The sequence below is a fragment of the Misgurnus anguillicaudatus genome, chromosome 25 (genome assembly GCF_027580225.2).
Source record: "Misgurnus anguillicaudatus chromosome 25, ASM2758022v2, whole genome shotgun sequence".
NCBI lineage: Eukaryota > Metazoa > Chordata > Actinopteri > Cypriniformes > Cobitidae > Misgurnus > Misgurnus anguillicaudatus.
This window is the reverse complement of record NC_073361.2, coordinates 31600197-31620817: the sequence shown is the minus strand read 5'-3', so window position 1 is coordinate 31620817 and position 20621 is coordinate 31600197. Positions and strand designations below refer to the sequence as shown.

The window sequence follows — 20621 nt, the reverse complement described above, 5'->3', positions numbered from 1 at the left end:
GAATAAATAAAACCAGTTTTGGTGTCATAACTATAATTCTGTATCATCACTAATATCTCAAATAAACGTTTTACAAAAGAAACAACACATTTATTTAACATGCATTCAAACTAAACTTGTTATGATTCAGTATTTGAACTGAATCTGATGGACAATATAGAAACCATAATATTCGGTTACTACTAACAAACTAAAAAATACTGCTACTAAACAGGAAATGTGTGTTTGCACGTGTGACAGAAAAAGACCATTCAAAACCAAAAATAAAGTCAGAAATAATCACTTACCCCTTTCGCAAATACACACACACACACACAAAGTGAGACGACACAAGATGATGATGATGTAAGCGTGACTGTGACAGATTCTCAGTTCATTTTGAATGATTGGCAGCCATAGATGAATGTCTAAATATATGTGGATTATACGCTGATTACAAACCTCTATAATCAACATCCAGCTCATATAAGAAATCTCGACGTGTTACACTTGCATATATCTCATTCATTCTGCATCTAGACCTCTATGGTGACAACACACACACACACATCAGCCTGTGTAACGTCTTCTCTTTTCTTAATGATTATTAGTGATGTCTTTCAGTAATGAAATTACAGCACTGAACAGCAGGATTACTCAACTGTTCAACTATTATCATGACCGCAGCGCTGCAAACATTATCCCATGTTCAGATCGAGAGCAAAACCAAATCTGATCCTCAGTAAAATCCCATGAAGTCTGTTAAAGAGAGAGGAAAGCGCTTGTGTGTTTGTAATCTTGAGTCAAAGGGTTGGAGACGGAGGGTACGAGTAGACCTGAGGATGCTGACGGTCCTGTCGGTGAGATCTTCCACAACAAAAGCTCCACTGATTAAAGTGCATGAAAATAATCTGTGTGTCAGACATCTCTGCTGTCCACTCGTATGTGTACATGACGTGTGTTTAGTAGTCCTCCACCCAACCGTTCTCCTGGATGAAAGCGTCGATCACCTCCTTCATGGCCAGATTGGGGATCAGCTGATCTTGGGTCAGTGGGCTGCGGGTTACTGGGTCAAAATGACCAACACGCTGCAAAGAGAAGGAGAATATTAAACATCAATAAAAGAAAAATGAAAGTTGCTATTAACAATTGTGAAACAAACAGATTACACAATCAAAATCTTGTGTTGGAAAAGTGAAAACTTGTATCTTCGTATAAGCACCTGTAATATTGCCTACATATGACATATCGCTTTATTGTTTCCTAAATTAATCCTTGTAAGTTCAGAATATCAAATCATCTCTAGAAGTCGGAGCCGATGGTGCAGTGCTCCAACATATGGTGTACTTTCGGCAACCCGAGTTCAAATCCCGGCTCGAGGTCCTTTGCAGATCCCATACCCCTCTCTTCACACTGTACTTTCCTAACATAATTACTTTTAAATAAAGGCAATAATGGCCCAAAAAACTGAACAACTAAAAAAATCATCTCTAGGATAAGAAAAGGTCCTACCCCATCATTCCATCCTATTTCTAATTGTTTGATGAAGAATACACAGACATCACTACGACAAGCATTTCTCTCCTGGGATTTCTTAAGTCATATTTGGTACAGACTTGTTGTCGTTTATTTATTTGAGATTGTGTTTGGAGGGTTTGTGTGTATACCTGTAGATGTTCCTCTATGTCCTTACGGTCGTATGTTATGCCGCTGGGTGTAATGCAGGGCTCTCTCATGAGCTCAAAGCTGATCTTCCCACACAAGTAATCTGGAATCTCTCGCTTCTGCACACGGACACATCGTATCATACAACTTACATGAACATTCCCAAATGATTAGAGACAAACTATTAGATAATTTTGTAGACTAAAAGCAACCTGGTTGCAGAAAACTTTTTTTTTTAATTGTGAAATGGGGACTTTCCATTAAAGCTCCACTGTGTAGATTTTAGCGGCATCTAGTGGTAAGACTGTGAATTGCAAACAACAACACTTCTTTATACACCACTGATAATATAGTTATGTATATATTATATTGCATTTCTATCAAGAGATCCTTTTAAATGTTACAGATCATGTGACTTTTACACACGTCAGGTGACCTGTAAATGCAGTTTTGCAAAACATTCCTTGTGGTATATGGTAGTTTTTGCTAATTTTATGTGTTTCATGTTGAAGGGTAAAAGAAATGCAACAAGTGTGTCAACTTTTGGACACTAAACCACACTTAAAATGTCTGAATTTCATATAAAATATCAAACCAAGTGGCATAGCTTGGCAATCAGTCAAGTAAGGGATTATCAACGGCTTTTTATGCATTAAAGGATTTTAAATCGGCTTCTTTGTCTCCGCCGTCATGCATTTAAAATCCTTTAATGCGCGGAAAGCCGTTGATTATCCCCCACTTAGCAAATTTCCAAAAGCAATATAAACATAAAGCAGATAAACATATACACCGTGAAATAAAATTACTCATTTCATGATTTCCATTTTTGATCAAGCACCCGTAACTGCAAATCATTTTTTCTAGATTATTTCTCCATACCTTTCTCTTTTCATCTACTTGAGAGAAGAGTTCATCCATGTCCATCAAATATTTATCCTACACAAAGCACAAATAATTACATCATTTCATAAATTATACACAATTCGAAGATGCCTCTTTAACATAATATTTATATGCACATGTCTCACATGTTTGGATTTGTTCTTGCTAATTTCACATCCGTTCTGACTGTCTTCTGTCTGTTTTACTTGGCATTCGTCTGACTCTCTGAAAACACACATAAGAGATGAATATCAAAACACAGCTTTATTTAGACAATCATAATGACATAAAACGATTCAAGCGTCACCTCTCTTTCTCTGCCAGTATGAGTTTAGTGAGATACGCATGAAGTTCGTTCTCTTGGTTGATTCGCTTTTCTTCGATGCTGTTCCAGCGTTTCTTCTTAGCAATGCGAAGGGCACTTGGGATATCATCTCCAAAATTCAATCGCTGTTCCTTGGCCAGGTTATATGCTGAAAGCAGAAGTTAGAAAGTCATGATCTTACTATCTATATATCTATAGAAAACAATTTAATTTATGTAAAGATAGATTTGTGTTTACCTCTCTGTAGATTGCCAATAGCCTCTTCATAATTCTCCAGTTCTAGTTGACACTGTCCCAGAAAAAAGTGCGCCTTCACTGATTGGCTGTCAAGTTCAAGGGCGTGTTTACAGTCCGCCAATGCTTTATCATGCTGTTGTAGCTTCACGTAGCACAGCGCTCGGTTAGTGTAGTACACGGCCACTGATGGATTTCGATTCTGCATGAATCGAACAACAAACACGTTCAGTAAAGGGAAGAGGACGTGCATCACAGTGTATGGATATGTACTGGGAACTCAAATGCCACATAATGCAAACATAACATTGCCATGCCCATAGAATAGTTACAATTAAATCAAGAGCTGTATTAAAGGTGCAAGATTTAAGATATTTTCATTAAAATATCTGAACATTATGTGTTATATATGTTTTCACATGCATGCTTATCCCAAATATTTTAAAATCAGGCAAATTGTAGTTTCAACCCTGTTCATATGGTCAATGGTTAAATGTCCAGGTTATTACTGCTGCACAATATATAAAAAATTATCATTATTGTGATAATTGTAGATGTGATAACTTAAATTTATTTTACGGGTCTGTCATTTGTGTTTTGCATGCTTAGATTGTCCAAATTATCCAATCTGATTGTCCAAATTTATTGCCATGCACCAATCAGTCTGTGCAGTGCTGTATGCAGAATCATTGCTCGAAGTAACTGCCACACCACTTTTATCAAGTGACAGGTTGGGCTTACATTATAATTTAACGTTTATAGAGACATTTTTGATTTTCGTTTATAAAACGATTCCTATTGTCAGGTCCTCGCTCTTTAATGACGTCATCAAGATACACCGTTCTTGTTGTTTAGTGACCTCTAGTGGTGAAAATTACATATTGTGCCTTTAAGCAGTTTTTATTCAAAATTGGCTAAAATATATTTGAATATAGAAAAAGTAGATTTTTTGACAAAGTTTGTGACACAATATGTAAAGACCACTCTCTCAATCTGGCAATCAAACACATTTGTGGGTCTAATTTGTCAGTGTAACTCACAATGGCTTTACTGTAGCAGGTGGCGGCCTCCTGGTATTTCCGGCTGAGGAACAATCGGTTCCCCTGCTCCTTGAGCTCCTGTGCGGAGGAGCTTTTCTCCGGGCTGCTCGCCATCTTCTCCACTGGCTCTATGGTGGCCTCTCCCCCCTGCTTACCAATCCTGTTCCCCGTTTCTTCAGTGAACACCGGCCTTTCCCGGGAATGCAAATATCTGCCTGGGCCAAAACCGGTTACACTGCAGAGAAACAACACACATTACATATAAACACATGACTTCCATAACACACATGAAAACTACCGTACCACACATAACCCACACACAGTGGCACAAAAATGTGTACTTGTGTACATTATACACATATTAAACACTGACATAACATTCGACACAAGTACCACACATCTGACAGCTGTGCCAGGTGATTCATAACTACACCAGCAAGACGGTAAAGATACAACTTGTGGTGTTTTTTTTTTCAAAATCGAAAGTCTATCATTACAAATCAAGTGTAAATTCATCATGACTAATAAAGAAACTCAACAGTATTGTGACTGACAAATATGGAGATCGACAATGACTTATACATTACCAGTTAGTTTCACATAAACAATGAACACTATATAATCACAGATGTTATATTTTAAGTTAATTCACGCGTACCGGGTCTGTTTGCTGGACTGACGCCTGTCGTTAGCAAACCGGTAGCGACAGTGATGCTTATGCGAGTATTTTTATCCTTTATCTCGATTAAAACGCTGCCAAACCCACAGTCCTGTACACTCACGGCATCAGGATGAATAAGATGTGACGTTTTCGTCGGAGATTGTTAAAAATGCGACATTTTATTCGGGCTGGCGACAAGCTAGCATGATGTTTGGGTTGTTTTGACTAGGCTGTCACTGTGACGTCACCGGAGGTGACGATCAACAGACTCAGAACAACGCCCATTTTCCGGTGACGCAAGAAATTACGACTGGTATATTTTTTGTGGTAAACAATAATTAAGGGCATTTAAACCAAATAACTCGAGTGCACGTATTACTTTGTAAAATTGCTATTTTTTTTTGAAAACTATTTAAAAGGTTGACATTTATATTTTCATTAAAACCATGGCCGACCTTGGTACATTTTTAATTAAAAAAATGTGACGTTCCCTAAATGGATAATTAGTTTTCAAAAAGACTCATTTTATCATCCGCGTATATGTTGACAGTTTAGTTTGTGCAAAATGACCGAGATTTAACTTTACTCAAAGCCGCGAGACCGCTGATGCAGAATTGACAGTGTTGCCAGATCCCATTACTAAATATCCTATTCAGACGTAGTGTTTTAACAATCAATGGGACACATGGAATATTTATTAAGTGACGATTAGGTGTACATTAGTGTTAACTGTTTCTCTTATTTATTTCTGAAAGATACGGTTTGAACTTACTTTGTTATTTATGGCTTATTTTTTTGTTTATTTTTCGTACTTATATCTGGCAACTCTGGGTGACAGTTATGGGGCACGTTCACTGATCTATATAAATAGGCTTGTTTGAGATGCAGCTTGCCTTGCCTGAAATTCAGACGAGAGCAGACGGCTGCAGTAAGGGGAGGAGTGAAAGAAAAGCTTTTAAGTCAGACACTTCACCAATCTCGCAGTCCAGTCGACTACAAACGTCAGCATAGGCAGAGATCACGTTCGCGTATTTTATCGCGGATTAAATAGATGCAAATTAAATACCAATAAATTCATTTACATAAAGATGTTTATAAGGAGAATCAACGAAGGTGAACTGTTCGTTACTGGAAAAGGTTACTTAGTAAATGTTGGGATGAATAAATCTAGTGGTAATACAAATTCGTTTCTGTTGTGTGAAATATGAACAGCTCACAGTACAAATAAATCAACACCAATACAGAAGTTTACAGGAATTCATAGAAAATATAAATGTCATAGTAAAGAACAATTGAATTAATATAAAAACTACTACAGGAATTAGAGTTTTTAGAATTAACAAGTCATCAGCTGACATAACCTGGCCAATGAGCATTAAGCTCTGTCGTCAGCACGTCTTTTCCCATCGTGCTTTTCGTCAACGCAGTCGGTGGAGAGCAACTGCGCTCGGCTGTAGAATCCGACGAGCCCGCCTATCGCAAGCCATTTTAACATTTAAAAGTTAAGTTTGACTATCTGGAATTAACATTGTAGATATCAACAACGTCTTTCTGACTAGTCGTAATTACATTTTGGATAGTTGGAATTGTCATTCAAGATATCTGTAACGTAATTGTGACTAGTCGAAACGACAGATATAGATATCTGTAATGCAGTTCTGCCTAGGCAAAACTGAATTACAGATATCTGCAATGACGTCATTGAAAACGACATTCAACTTGTCACACATCTTAAATGACAATTGCAGATATCTGTAATTCAGTTTCGCCTAGGCAGAATGAAAGTTAAAGATATCTCAAACGTCATTATGGCTAGTGCAAACTATTGTGCATGACGGGCCCGTTTAACGCTTTGCAGTTCTTTTTTTTCAATTTGCACCATCAAAATGTATCAAAATGTATCATTTTCAGTTGTTCACAAAAGTATAATTGTCTTAATTTGCAATTATACGTGTTTAGTTTGTTGTTTCAGAATTTCAGGTTTTGGAAAAAACAAATAAAAAATGACTTCTGTTTGTTTGCGTTTGGATCGTACCATTATGGCCGGGGGTCTACTGCCGGTCACGCACCCACAGCGCTATCGCGTTAATAGGCTTACCTGATCTGACCATATTTATCTCTATGTATATTACACATTTATTAAATATATTTTAATAATAATAATGTCAGTATGTTATCATTTATCTATAGGACCTCGGTTGCCGTTTTGGTTTTTATCAGTAGATGGCGATAACGTCCTTGGCAGTAAGTTTATTCACTCGAGACGTGATGGATAACTTGTCTGCCGCAGTTCAGTCTGTATAATATGGCTCGAAATGTTAAATCATGTTACCCCGAAACATTACGAGGTAGCGAGTTGGACTTGTAACCTGAAAATTACCGTTTCGAGTCTCATGGCCGGCCGGTTGTGACTGAGGTGCCCTTGCGCAAGGTACCTTAACCCCAATTTCTCCCCGGGCACTGGTTGCCCACTGCTCCGCGCGCGCACAGGCGTGTGTATGTGTTTAATACTAACTGTATGCATTCCATACTCGACAACCATGTCACTTTCACTTTTGTTTTCCTTTTTAATGAACTTTATTAGAGTATGAGCCGCGAATGCTTACGCCGTGACCTATTGGCTAATTTACTAGCCATATTAATATCTGAGATATCTACACAGTGTATTATCCATTCCCAGCTCTTCTACCAACCAACGAATCACACTTACAGTGCAAAAATAGCAGTGTATTAATAAAAGTGTAAAAAGCAAAAACCTTTAAAATGTATTGAAAAAAATACACATCCAATTCAAAATCAAACCATTAACAAAATGGATCAAGTCTTCCTTGTTCTTTTAAAGGAAAGCAAAGAAAAACATTTAATCTGTAAAAAATAGCAGTGTCTGCATTTTTCTCTGTAGACACTTACAGAGAGGGCTTATAGTCCCAGACTAAAATGCATGTTTGAATTGTCTTAATTTGAAAGCATCTTGCACTGACATATCTTAACACATATCAGTGCCCGGTATTAAGATGCACACCATATTTCTTTTGTAAGGTTTGTTTGTAAAATGCCCTAATATAACTAAAGCCTAAAGTCTAAACTCTGTCTGGAAAACCACCCCTTAAAATTGAAGAAATTGTTTAAGATTTAACTTTACTTTAAATTATTCATATTTAGTTGCATAACCATTGTTGTTAATAACTTCTGCACATTTGTGTACAATCAAGTCAACCAACTTGTGGCACCTAGAAACAGATATTTCAGCCCAGGATCCACAGTTCTTGTCATTTTTTAGGTTTTGCTTCAGAAACTGCATTTTCAATGTCACCCCACAAGTTTTCAATGGGATAGAGATAAGAGGATTGGGCTGGCCACTCCATAACCTGTTTTTGGGGTTGTTGTCTTGTTGAAGCACCCATTTAGGGAGATTTCCTCTTCTGCAAAGGGCAACATAATCTCTTCAACTATTCTGATGTATTCAAACGGATCCATGTTCCCGTGTATACGATAAATAGGACCAACATGGTAGTATGAAAAACATCCCAATACCATGACTTTTACACCACCATGCTTACCTGTCTTTACATTGTACTGTGGCTTGAATTGAGTACCAGGGGGTCGCCTGAGGTTCTGTCTAGACCCCAAATAGAAAAGTTTTACTCTCATCAGGCCACAAAATGTCACACCATTTTTCTTTGGGCCAGTTGATGTGTTGATGTAATTCTGCAGATGTTTGTTTTGAACAGTGGTGCTTTACTGGGACTTCTTGCAAATAGCTTCAATAGGTGACTGTCACAGATCATCATCTTTGATCTTTCTAACGGTAATAAAAGGTTGAATCGTTGCCATCTTGACTATTCATTGATCTGTTTTAACAGTAGTTGCTTGTTTTCTTCCATGTGCTTTGGGTTTTTGTTGCCATTTATAATAATTTAAGATCATTTTAGCTGAGCATCCTCAATTTTGCTGCATTTCTTTATACGTTTTCCCCTCTCAAATCAACTTTTTAATCAAATTGCATTGCTCCTCTGAGCAATGTTTGGAACGAAACGTTTTACTTTTCAGTAAAACTCAGCAACAGATATTTTTTCTAACAATGGGCGAAACATTTGCTTCCTCTATTTCTTAATAAAGGACAAAAGAAGCTGTTTTCACAGAATGAACTCATTTTCTAATCAACACTGCTATTATTTTGATCACACCACTTTCAATAAATAAGTCTCTGAACAACTCTGAACAAGTGGATATGATTACAAATGGGTCTATTGTTTTTCTATTACATACTACATCTGTTTATAAATCATTTCCAATGCAGAAATACTGCTAATAATAACAATGGTTTAGGTTACTGATGTTGCACTGCTATTTTTTTTTTACACCACTGTATATGAATCATGTGAACTCAACTCACTCTTTGTTTCAGACAATCTTGTTAAAGTGTAAAGCTGGTGGTGGTCTGATACAAACAGTATAGCCTACAGTACTGTACACCCAGTGGCGGGACTAGAATTTTTTTAATGGGGTGGCCAAGGCTATAAGGAAGTCTATAGAAAAAAAGATGTGTAACAATGTGTCAAAAAATTACACTTCACATTATGCCACATTAGATAAATATTCCTATATGCATTACTTGATGTAAACATAATGTACAATAGCTCTAAGCAAAAGAAGAAAGATATCTCATTTTAACTGCAGTAACTTTCATAAGTTGTTCAGGAGATCTAAACTCCATGATACTTCAGATAGCAGAGCTCGACACAAAGGATTTTTTTGGCAAAAAAGTAATTTATTTAAAAAGTAAAAATATAATCTTTTTTTTACGAAGTTACAGAAGTTAGTCAGTCTTTTCTTATTTAATTACTTAATGACAAAGACACAGTTAGGCTTATTATAAGACCGAATGCAATAAAATACAATCGTTTAAGACGCAGTAACCCATTGATTACTATGATACTCAGTACTCACAAAGACAGCTATTTCAACATTAGAGCATTTGACCGTTTAAGCCAAAAAAGACGCAAACATGCACTCGTTTAAAGCTCTGGCTGTGCACGCGCTATCTGTGAGTATGCGCGTTACGTTTTCAATTCAAGGCTGGCAATGAAAACATTGAATACAGACAAAGAAAGGCCAATATATTACTATATAACTTTATTCAGTCCACGGGAAGACAATTAGATATCAGCCAAATATATCGTATTTGCAAATATATTTTAATATTCTCGTAAACTTTGTTTTTAATAATTTGTTGCGCTGCCACACGGCGAAATAAACACGGCGATTAACGGGAAGTGAATTATTGGATGGAGTGAAAGTAGCATTGGCATGGCACCCGGACGCTCCTCTGGCTCGGCCACTGTGTACACCTCCACCCCAGCGATAATGGTACGATCCAATCGCCAGCGCAAACACAGAAATGGAAAATTAAAATAATAGATATTTTTGTGTTTGTTAAAAAAATAAAATTCTGAAGCAAAACCCAAACACGCAGAACAGAAAATTAAACTGAGAGACAATTATCCGAATGATTAGAAGAACACGCTCGTGTGATGCGGGCCTAATTTGCATACAGATATCTGCAACGTCATTTCGCCTAGTCAAAACTAGGCGAAAAACCTAAAGTTATTAAACAAGTAAAAGTAAAGTGTAGTCTTATTGAACAAATTCATCTTCATGGTCTATAGCAGTGATCCTAAAATTCATTTTAGCACTGTGCGTTTAGGATGTCTTCCACATTTCACAAATCTGATTCAAAGTGATCAGCTAAGATATGAGTTCAAGAGAGACTGCAATGTGTTCCAGACAAATTCGGATTGCAGATATTTCCCACCTCAAAACAAGCCTCCAAACTTTTTAAGAGTTTAGTAACATTATTTCTGGGTTGAGGTGGGAAATATCTTAAAGGAACAGTATGTAAGAAATGTATATCAATTAATCATAAAATGGCCCTGATATGTCACTAGACATTAAGAAATTATTTTCATTTCAAATACTTATATCATTCACAACAGTGGTCCGGCCAGGATATTGTCATTTAAAAAGTGGAGTTGCAGCCCTCAACTGATGTTTATGTTGTCATGTTGTGTATTGGCCACCAGTTGTGTGATTGCAGTACCAGTTTTAGCCACAAGTTTTGTGATTGCAATACAAGTTTTGGCCACAATCCTACATACTGTTCCTTTAAATCTGGAGTTGTCTGAAAGGTAGCAAAAGACCTGGCATCAAAAACGTGGAGCGGTAAAGGATGCTCCATAAAAGAATGCTGGACAAAGCAATAAACACACAGATAGCTGTGGATGCCAGGTAATCCATTAACTTTACAATAAATACATGAAGTCGAATCACATCATCAAAGATTTCTTTATCTTATATCTGGCTAAAACCCGAGCTGTCCAGCAGAACTCTTTTGGCTTCCTGAATGACTCGGTCTGCCTGAACCCAACTGAGACAGACTATGCTCTCGAGCCGACGGCTGAAAACACTTTCCCCTCAGATCCATTTGATCTGTAGGATTTTAAGCCTTTGGATTGAGTGCTGGCACTGCTGAGTGAACTCCCTGAGCGAGAGACTGCGCTGGCTCTTTGCTCGGGAGCTTCAAACGCGAATGGCTCCTGCAGTATGGGAGAGGCGCGGCTCATGCTGGCTGGAATTAAAGGCAATTCCTGTAGTGGTTGGCTCTGGGAAACGTCTACATTGTTAGCAGACGTACCTGATACAGGGACACCCATCATCTGTATGTATGGAGTTATTACAGCAACTATAATCAACCAACATAAATATAAAATACATTAAAAAAATCTACAACTGTATGTCTACTTACTGCTACATTCTCCTCATTTGCCTGGTCATCGTGGCCTATAGGCCTTCTCTCTGTTGAGGAAAGCTGAGGATTCCCAAGTATTCCAAACTCTGATTGGTCAATCCCAGCCATAGATGCAAATTGGCCCAGCCTACAGTATAATCCAAGCCTCAGGCGACAATCCTCTAGCTCCACCTGTAGGTGAGAGAAACAAATGCATTGTTTTATCTAAATAATTACACATGGGCTTGAAGTCTTGCACACTTATATTACAGTTACGTATGGGTCTTGTTGTCGTCTTGTGTAGTACCTTGGTCCTAGAGAATGTTTTTCTTTATTTTAACCATGTATAAGCTATACAGTATATATGGTAAAGCCCATCTGATGGTAAAGCACGTCTTCTTATAATCCACAAGTAACTACTATAGCACTTTAAAAGTGTAGTTAGTAGTGAACAAAGGTGGAAATTGTTTGCGGTTGTCATATGGTTTGATATTTTGTTGTCTATTTAATATCTTATCTAAATTTATTAGACCAATGTAAAGTTTGTACCAAAGCTGCCCTTAACCAAAGTCCCTTTAGGGAAGAAGTGCAACTAGGCGGCAATGTTTGCAACTGTAAGGGATCTCAGGTTTCGGAAGGAGAACACAACTGCAATTGTTCCCCGGTTTCGGACACAATATGTCTGAGAGCGTTGCTAGAGTATGAATATATTGTATTGCAATATGGAGCGTTTCAGTATTAACACTAAATCAAAACTAAACAACAGATTTGTAAATGAAAATGTTTAATTACAGTACTGACTTAAAGTTACAGTTGAAATGGTTACACTATAAATGCATGAAATAGTAAATAATACAAACAATTGACTGTTTCCAATGTATGTGAGATATTACCTGATAAGATAGAGAACAGAGAAAGAAAGTTTAGAAGAAAGAGATTCACACTTGAGAACTGAAATCTAGGCCTAAAGGCCTGAACCCCAGAACTTAGGTGAAGAAAGAAAGGAAAGGGGAAAAGGCCAATGCAAGGCAAAAGCTAAAATGCAAAGGCCCAGAGCTCATAAAAACCTTGACCTTTATCCTCTCTCTCTTGACCATGTGACTAAGCCTAACTTGATACATTCAAATTGACCAATCAGAAGATCACCTTTAACCCCCACTGTTCTTGACCAAACCCAACATAATACATTCAAACCGACCAATTAGAAGACCATCTTTAACCCCCACTGTATTGGATAAACAGCTGTGACAATAGTCTTTGATCAGCACAGGGGGTTGTGCCAAGTTGTGACCAAGGAATAAGTTCCTTCAATTTTAATCTTACACAACACCTCCAGGCAGTTATTTCAGTCATGCAAGTCAAACGAGGCCCCACTTGCAATTTTGGACCCAAATAGTTCAGATTTCCAGTTAAAGTTATTTACTTTTATATCATTAATACTTTCATGTCCTTAATAAAAGGTTTTAAAGGGGACATATCATGAAAATCTGACTTTTTCCATGTTTAAGTTCTATAATTGAGTCCCCAGTGCTTCCATCAACCTAGGCTTATTATAAGACCGAATGCAATAAAATACAATCGTTTAAGACGCAGTAACCCATTAATTACTATGATACTCAGTACTCACAAAGACAGCTATTTCAACATTAGAGCATTTGACCGTTTAAGCCAAAAAAGACGCAAACATGCACTCGTTTAAAGCTCTGGCTGTGCACGCGCTATCTGTGAGTATGCGCGTTACGTTTTCAATTCAAGGCTGGCAATGAAAACATTGAATACAGACAAAGAAAGGCCAATATATTACTATATAACTTTATTCAGTCCACGGGAAGACAATTAGATATCAGCCAAATATATCGTATTTGCAAATATATTTTAATATTCTCGTAAACTTTGTTTTTAATAATTTGTTGCGCTGCCACACGGCGAAATAAACACGGCGATTAACGGGAAGTGAATTATTGGATGGAGTGAAAGTAGCATTGGCATGGCACCCGGACGCTCCTCTGGCTCGGCCACTGTGTACACCTCCACCCCAGCGATAATGGTACGATCCAATCGCCAGCGCAAACACAGAAATGGAAAATTAAAATAATAGATATTTTTGTGTTTGTTAAAAAAATAAAATTCTGAAGCAAAACCCAAACACGCAGAACAGAAAATTAAACTGAGAGACAATTATCCGAATGATTAGAAGAACACGCTCGTGTGATGCGGGCCTAATTTGCATACAGATATCTGCAACGTCATTTCGCCTAGTCAAAACTCTAATTCAAGATATCTGTAATTACATTTTGACTAGGCGGAATAAAAGTTACAGATATCTCAAATTTCAGATATCTCTAATCAAAATTCATTTCAAGATATCTATAACTTGATAATAGATATCTACAAATAAATTATGACTATCCCTATTTCCAGTTTGAGATATCTACAACGTCATTTTGACTAGTCATAATTCCAGTTACAGATATCTACAACGTCATTTCGCCTAGTCAAAACTTAATTTAAGATATCTGAAAAGGAACATGTAGATATCTTGAATTGAGTTGAATTAAAGATATCTTGAACTGGAGTTATGACTAGTCAGAATCAAATTGTAGATATCTTAAACTGGAATTAAAGATATCAACAATTCAATTACAGATATCTGTAATTTACATAGTGGACATCTGCAACTGAATTGTAGATATCTGTAATGATAAACCCCATACAAATGAATGGCAAAAGTGATGTCATTTGTCCTAGGAAGAATGTCTTTGTGGATATCTGAAATGACAATTATGGATAGGAAGAATGTAGTTGCGGATATCTGAAATGTTCTTTTTGACGAGGCAAAACTGAAATACAGATATCTGCAACACATATCCAGCTTAGCTGTTAAATGCTAAAAATGCTTGCCATACCCGCCTCTCTTTCGCGAGAGTTTTTTTGGCACACGTCAGTGTGACATCAGAGCAAGTCGGACGTAACTCGGAAACTTTTCTGACTGGCATGCATCTTGCGCCGATCACCGGTGATCGATTCTGCGCAGAATTTGCTCATCTCAAACAAGCCTAATGACTGGATTGCGCATGACGTCACAACTGTGAAGCCACCGCGCCGCCATGTTGGTATACCCAAACGTTCTATTAAATCAATGGACGCGATCAGATTTTAATGATAAAACATCACTTTACTCGTGTTCGTTTTTATATGTGAAGTTACCCTGTACATTATTGCAACACAAACATCCAAAGCATGTAAATAGTTATTTACTGAAAGTTGTACATTTTGCGTTTTAATTAGTTATTATACATTCATCTTTATTACAGTATCAGATCAGCAGACAGACTGCAGCATATTTAGTATTAATGACAATAAACGTGCTCATTCTGAAATCAAAATAAATAATCATGCTTTGTACCGTATGTGCATGCAATAATTTGCTAGTTTTGTAATTATGTTATCTAAACCTACAAGTTACCTAAACTTATTTAGAGAAATAACGCTGACCGTCACAGTGTAGCTGAATGTCAAACAAAACTTTATTTATACCCGTGTCATTAACAAATGCAACAGACACACTCACCTTAACGGTTTTTTATAAATCCATTATCCTGCCCGATTAAAACATAAACATTGCAAATAACACCAGAATTAACAAATAATTAATGTACACATATCCTAAAAATTAACCTTGTGTAACTGATACGCTGTAAAGGAGGTAAATTTTGATCATGATTTTGAATGGAAGTCAATGACGCTCTCTGCCGGTTGGGTATACCAAGATGGCGGCTCGAACTCTGCGCTGGCTTCACCTCACGCAGTTACGTCAAGCGTTCTACGCGCAATCCAGTCATTTATATAGATCAGTGGGCACGTTCAATCTCACACCGGTGCGCAACGTTTTGCTACGGTTTCCGGGTTGAACGACATGTTTCCTTGAAACGTTGTGCAACGGAATGCAACAGGTTTTAGAAGCGTTTTCTCTTGTTTGGTGGGTGTGTCAGAAATGTCAGCCCAATCAGCGGCAAGATGTATAAAACCACGCGATAGTAAAGAGACAGCTCGCTCAATGGGTTCAAGTTGGAATGTTGTCTTTCATTCTGGACGGCAAGGTCAGTGACTGTAACATTGAGGGTATTTTACAGTATTAAACACACATTTATAACGATTTCATCAGGCTTCAGAAACATTTAAAAAAGAACACAAAGAATGGCCTCTCAGCTACCGTAGTTGCAACTCTTGCGTCATCACAACAGGGTGTTCAATGTATCACCGTTTAAGTTTAATAAACGTTGTGCAACGTTTTGTCGGGGCTGAACGCAGCCCTGATTTGATGGTCAATCAAATCAAAGAAGGTGAAGGTTTTGTTTACATAAGCCGGAGCGCGAGCTACAAACTACAGAGGAGTAGGCTACATCTGCGCAATTCTTCAGGATGGTGAAACAGCAACATGCGATGTAAATAGCTACTGGCACTTTTATATTTTAAGGCTATCAGTACCTTCACTTTCTCTTGCGTACCTCCACTTCTCATGTTGCTGGTCGATACAGGGTCAACGGACGTTTCACTTTATGCAACGCTGCGCAGAACGATTGCGTTTATTACATCAGAGTACCGCGAGAGCAAGTCGACATGTAACAAATGGCCCGCCTTTACATTGCTCTCGCGATACTTTGACGTCATACGCAGCGCAGCACCACATAAAGTCGATCACAGAAAGCGTCAAGGTCTGGATGAAAAGCACACAGATACCCTCAAAAAACTGCAGCTTTAAGTTCCCGTCATTGATAAGTATTCATACCCTGTAATGTTTGCCCTATGAGAAATCCAACTAAGACCAGTATAAGCTGGTAGCTGGTTTAAGGTGGCAGTAGCTGGTTTAAGTAGATTTTCCCAGCCTGGCAAAGCTGGTCAGCTGGTCTTCCAGCCTGACCAGCTAACTCCAGCTAGACCAGCTTAAAAAATGACCAAAACACAGCTAGACCAGCTTTCTACACCAGCAAAACCAGCTAAAACCAAGCTGGGAGACTACCTTAAACCAGCTCACCAGTTTATGCTGGTTTTAGCTGGATTTTTCCGTAGGGTGTACGAGCCTGCGTGAGGTTTGCTGTGACAGTTTATAATAAAACAGAGTAAAAACCATGTGATATTTAACATAAACAATAATATATTTATATACAGAATATAATTATATGGTCTTGACATGCACATCATCTGCAGTTATATATTTTGGCAGAGACCAGTATTAGATTTTAAATACTTATATGTATAATAAATTGTCTTTAATTACACTGTAAAAAATACTTTGCTGCCTTAAAATTTTTGTTGAATCAACTCGGATTTACAAGTAATTTCAACGTACTATTATTTATCTTGACTGGCGATGAGTTGTTATAACTACAGGTGAGTTGTTATAACTTATAAAATTACGTTGACTTTTCTCAACTATATTTTATACGTTGTGACAACTCATCTCTGTTGACATGACTTGTAAATCTGAGTTGATTTAACAAAACATTTTAAGGCAGCAAAGTATTATTTACAGTGTAGCATTTAGTAAATAATAGTAATAATTTAATAACCACTACAAGATGCCAACCTTCTATGCACCCCCTGAATCTCAATCCAACTAAACTCAAAAACTGGCAGCCCTGGATTAATCATGTGGATGGATGATAACAGCCTTCTGACTCTAATCTATGGCCTGATAACCAACACCCATTCAATCAAGTGATAACATTTAAAGCGGGTGATCTCGGCCAAATATCACCAACAAATCATACGTCAGTGGAAGGCTTATTTATTCAGCTTTCAGATGATGTATAAATCTCAATTTAAAAAATGTACCCATATTTCCCAAATCACGTAAACTAAGTAAACAAAATTATCTTTTTTTTTTTAATTTAGCACATTTCATGGTGTCTGGCATTGAGAGTTTTAAAGCATTGCTTTGGCTTGTCTGACCATCTGATTCAGACATGATTTTAAAAAAAGTGATCCAAAATCTTTTACACTATACTTATTTCAAACAGCAGTAACCATCTGATGATCCACCATGACCTTAAACCACCACAGCACATCATCCTTATAAAGTTTCATATTTATAATAACAACGTGTCCTCTTTTTAATGCATTTATTTTTGTCCTTCAGCACATCATTGATGGCGAAAGATTTCTGTCCAGTTCCGATGCTGGATCAATCACTGACAGACTCCTGTCGGAAGTGAGTCCCGATTGGCGGTGTACTTGATCACTTCAGGTAACCCTGATAATATACAGCAACTCAGAGCACTGCGGCTTATTGTCATGTCACATACCTCATACCTGTGTGCACCAAAAAACAACATATTTTTGATCATTCATAATTGCCCTTTGCATAAATCAAGTCAATGCACTTAAGTCAAAGACACTTTCTTTCAGAATCTGCTCTTTCAAGGCATTAGATGAGCGGTGCCCGGCCCTGCTCCTGGAGGGCTGCCGTCCTGCAGACTTCGGTTCCAACCCAGCTCCAACACACCTGTCTGTAATTACCAAGCAACTCTGAACACCTTGATTAGCTGCTTCAGCTGTGTTTGATTGGGGTTGGGGCTGGGGTCTGCGGGGCGGTGGCCCTCCGGGAACAGGGTTGGGCACCCCTGAGCTAGATCATCTCTAGTGTTTGTGTATGTTACCAGTAATTTGTCTCCCAGTTGAAACACTCCACGTTATCAGTGGTGCTTGATCCGTTAAAGCCTCCAACGGCATAGATCCGATCTTCCAGCACCTGGAGAAATCGGGTAAAAATCTCAGCTCAGGTTCAGAAAGACAGCAGACAACAGAGAAGTCTTTAAACACGTCTTACCTCAATGCCAAAGTTGCTTCGCGGCGTTATCATTGGTTCAATGGCCCGCCAGCTATCTGTGTCAGGGTTGTAACGCTCTACACTACGCAAACGGTCAGCGCCATCAAAACCACCAACCTGCAAACAATAAATAGAGATTTAGATACACAAATAACATAAATCATATTGTTTCATGCATTCATTTATAAATATCTTCCTGTGTGCAGTCTATAACATGTGCAACGTATAAGACTCACAGCATAAACTCGATTCCCATATGAGATTACACCGAGACCACTGCGACGGTTCATCATTGGGGCGATGAAACTCCACTGGTTGGTCTGGGGATCGAAGACTTCTGCTGTGAAGTGACAGTCATTGCCAGAAAACCCTCCACAGATATACACCTGCCACACAAACACAGAATACAGAATATATTTCAGCTTGCCCTTAAAATCACTGAATGCCACTCAGAAGTAAGTGTCTCACTATTAGACTAAAATCTCTTTTGAAGAAGTACATCTTTGGTGAATGTCTTTACCTTGCCATGTAGAGTTATGGCGCTAGCATCACTACGGTGTTCGTTCATGGATGCTATGAGACTCCACTGGTTGGTCTTTGGGTCGTACCGTTCGGCTGAGTTCAGCCGTATATTTCCATCGTAGCCACCCATGGCATATATGTGACCGTCCAAAACAGTAACGCTTACATAGCAACGCCGCTCATACATTGGAGCCACCTACAACACACATATACACTTTTATCTGCTTATGTCTCCTGTGTAACATGACTGTGTTTCAAATCCAACTTTACTATACATAAAATCCCAACAATACTTACCTCATGCCAAGTCTGATTGGTGATATCAAATTTCCTGACGCTGTTGAAATAATTCACACCATCGAAGCCGCCGATGCAGAAGACAAAGCCGTCCAAGACAACTGTCTCATGATAGGCTCTCGGTGTATCGACCTCTGGGGTTACATTAACCCAGCAGTCTGCCCTAACATCATATGCCTCAATCTTATTGGTTGGACCACCAGTGCTCCATCCTCCGATCGCCAGTAGTACCGTTGGAGGCAGACGCGGACGCATTAGCTGTTTACGAAGGTCTTGGCTGGAGATTTCAGATATGTTGAGGTTATACAGGGCGTTTGTTGCACTGTTGATGACATTTGAGCAGAATTCATCATCTGTTACTAGTGGATTGCTCTTCACGTTATTTTGGTAATATTCCGATGTCATCAACCCCATCCGAATCTGAAACAAAAGAGAGATGGTTTGATTAAAGCTCAAAATCTCTGAGTATGAGCAATATGATGCTCGTATAGTAGTAACAATGTCTTACCTTTGGCAGAAGTGTGGCGATGTGTATTTTTCTCTCTTGAGGGTCGTGCTCAATCCAGCGCAGGATGGCTTCGAAAACAATCTCCTCCTCTTTAATGTTTAACTCATCCCGTCCAATCAACTCCTCAAGATGTTTTAGTGGGAGCTCCTGGAGTTCTTGAGACAAACCCACCACGTTCTTAAAATGCTCCAGGATGTAAAACTTGGCTTTTTCGTGAAGTTTGGAGCAAGAATGGAAATGCTCGGTAAACATAAAAATGCCAATGCAGTTTTCTGGGCATAACTGCGACTCCAGAAACCCACAACAGGCATCTACCAGATCCTTTATTAAAATCCTGTCCGCCACCACCAGGAGCTCCTGGACATTTTCTTCAGTGATGGGAACGGATCTTGTGTATGCGTGTTGAATAATAAGGGACATTATCTGTGGAGACATATCTGATATCTCATAGAAATGTTGACCATTGGACCACTTGGTAGAGAAAAGTGCCCTGTGGAACAATTTAAGGGAGACAAACTTGTTACGGATGAAGAAACAGTTCAATCATATTAAATAATAAAGTTTTCCTAAATGCATTTGTGTGTTTAAATGTCTGTCCTTACCTAAAATATGGGCTGCAGCCACATAAAATGATCTTATGCACTTTAAACTCTGTGTCTTTCACCCTGATGATCGCATCGGTGTGCTCGCCATCCAAACGCACTTCATCAAAGACGCTAAAAGCTGTAAAATTTGTTTCATTCTCCATTTTGCTGACACTAACTGAACTTACCGACTCAATCTAAACTCTGTATAGTAAAGTCTGTAGTGACATACTTCATCTAACTCTCTATTATGATGTCATAGTTATAGAATATACAAACATTCTATGATCAGTTTGTGTTCATTTTCT

The 20621-nt window shown here is 38.2% G+C and overlaps 3 protein-coding genes across 3 annotated transcripts in view; 1 reads left to right on the top strand and 2 right to left on the bottom strand.

The window, feature by feature from the left end:
* Positions 1–20621, top strand: part of LOC129425815 (immunoglobulin kappa light chain-like) — a 688217-nt gene that overhangs the window by 11656 nt on the left and 655940 nt on the right. The window lies entirely within an intron of this gene.
* stub1 (STIP1 homology and U-Box containing protein 1) lies at positions 69–5042 on the bottom strand. Its single transcript, XM_055181419.2, has 8 exons — positions 4784–5042; positions 4126–4360; positions 3089–3287; positions 2834–2999; positions 2673–2751; positions 2524–2580; positions 1647–1763; positions 69–1067 (listed from the first exon to the last, which is right to left on the bottom strand). Exons 2-8 carry the CDS (start codon positions 4237–4239, stop codon positions 942–944), a joined length of 858 nt encoding a protein of 285 aa, XP_055037394.1. The 5' UTR covers positions 4240–4360; positions 4784–5042; the 3' UTR covers positions 69–941.
* On the bottom strand, positions 17681–20557 carry LOC129425439 (kelch-like protein 10). The gene is made up of 8 exons (XM_055181397.2): positions 20332–20557; positions 19730–20219; positions 19222–19641; positions 18923–19120; positions 18639–18788; positions 18403–18519; positions 18233–18324; positions 17681–17885 (listed from the first exon to the last, which is right to left on the bottom strand). Exons 1-8 carry the CDS (start codon positions 20475–20477, stop codon positions 17762–17764), a joined length of 1737 nt encoding a protein of 578 aa, XP_055037372.2. The 5' UTR covers positions 20478–20557; the 3' UTR covers positions 17681–17761.

Excerpts from the sequence above, each read along its gene's own strand:
- stub1 (XM_055181419.2), bottom strand. The coding sequence starts at position 4,239 with ATGGCGAGCAGCCCGGAGAAAAGCTCCTCCGCACAGGAGCTCAAGGAG. Across the intron at positions 3,000-3,088 it reads TATTGGCAATCTACAGAGAG|CATATAACCTGGCCAAGGAA; the intron begins GTAAACACAAAT and ends TTCTGCTTTCAG. Across the intron at positions 2,581-2,672 it reads GCAAGAACAAATCCAAACAT|GATAAATATTTGATGGACAT; the intron begins GTGAGACATGTG and ends TGCTTTGTGTAG.
- LOC129425439 (XM_055181397.2), bottom strand. The coding sequence starts at position 20,477 with ATGGAGAATGAAACAAATTTTACAGCTTTTAGCGTCTTTGATGAAGTG. Across the intron at positions 19,642-19,729 it reads TCGCCACACTTCTGCCAAAG|ATTCGGATGGGGTTGATGAC; the intron begins GTAAGACATTGT and ends CTTTTGTTTCAG. Across the intron at positions 18,789-18,922 it reads CCATAACTCTACATGGCAAG|GTGTATATCTGTGGAGGGTT; the intron begins GTAAAGACATTC and ends TTTGTGTGGCAG.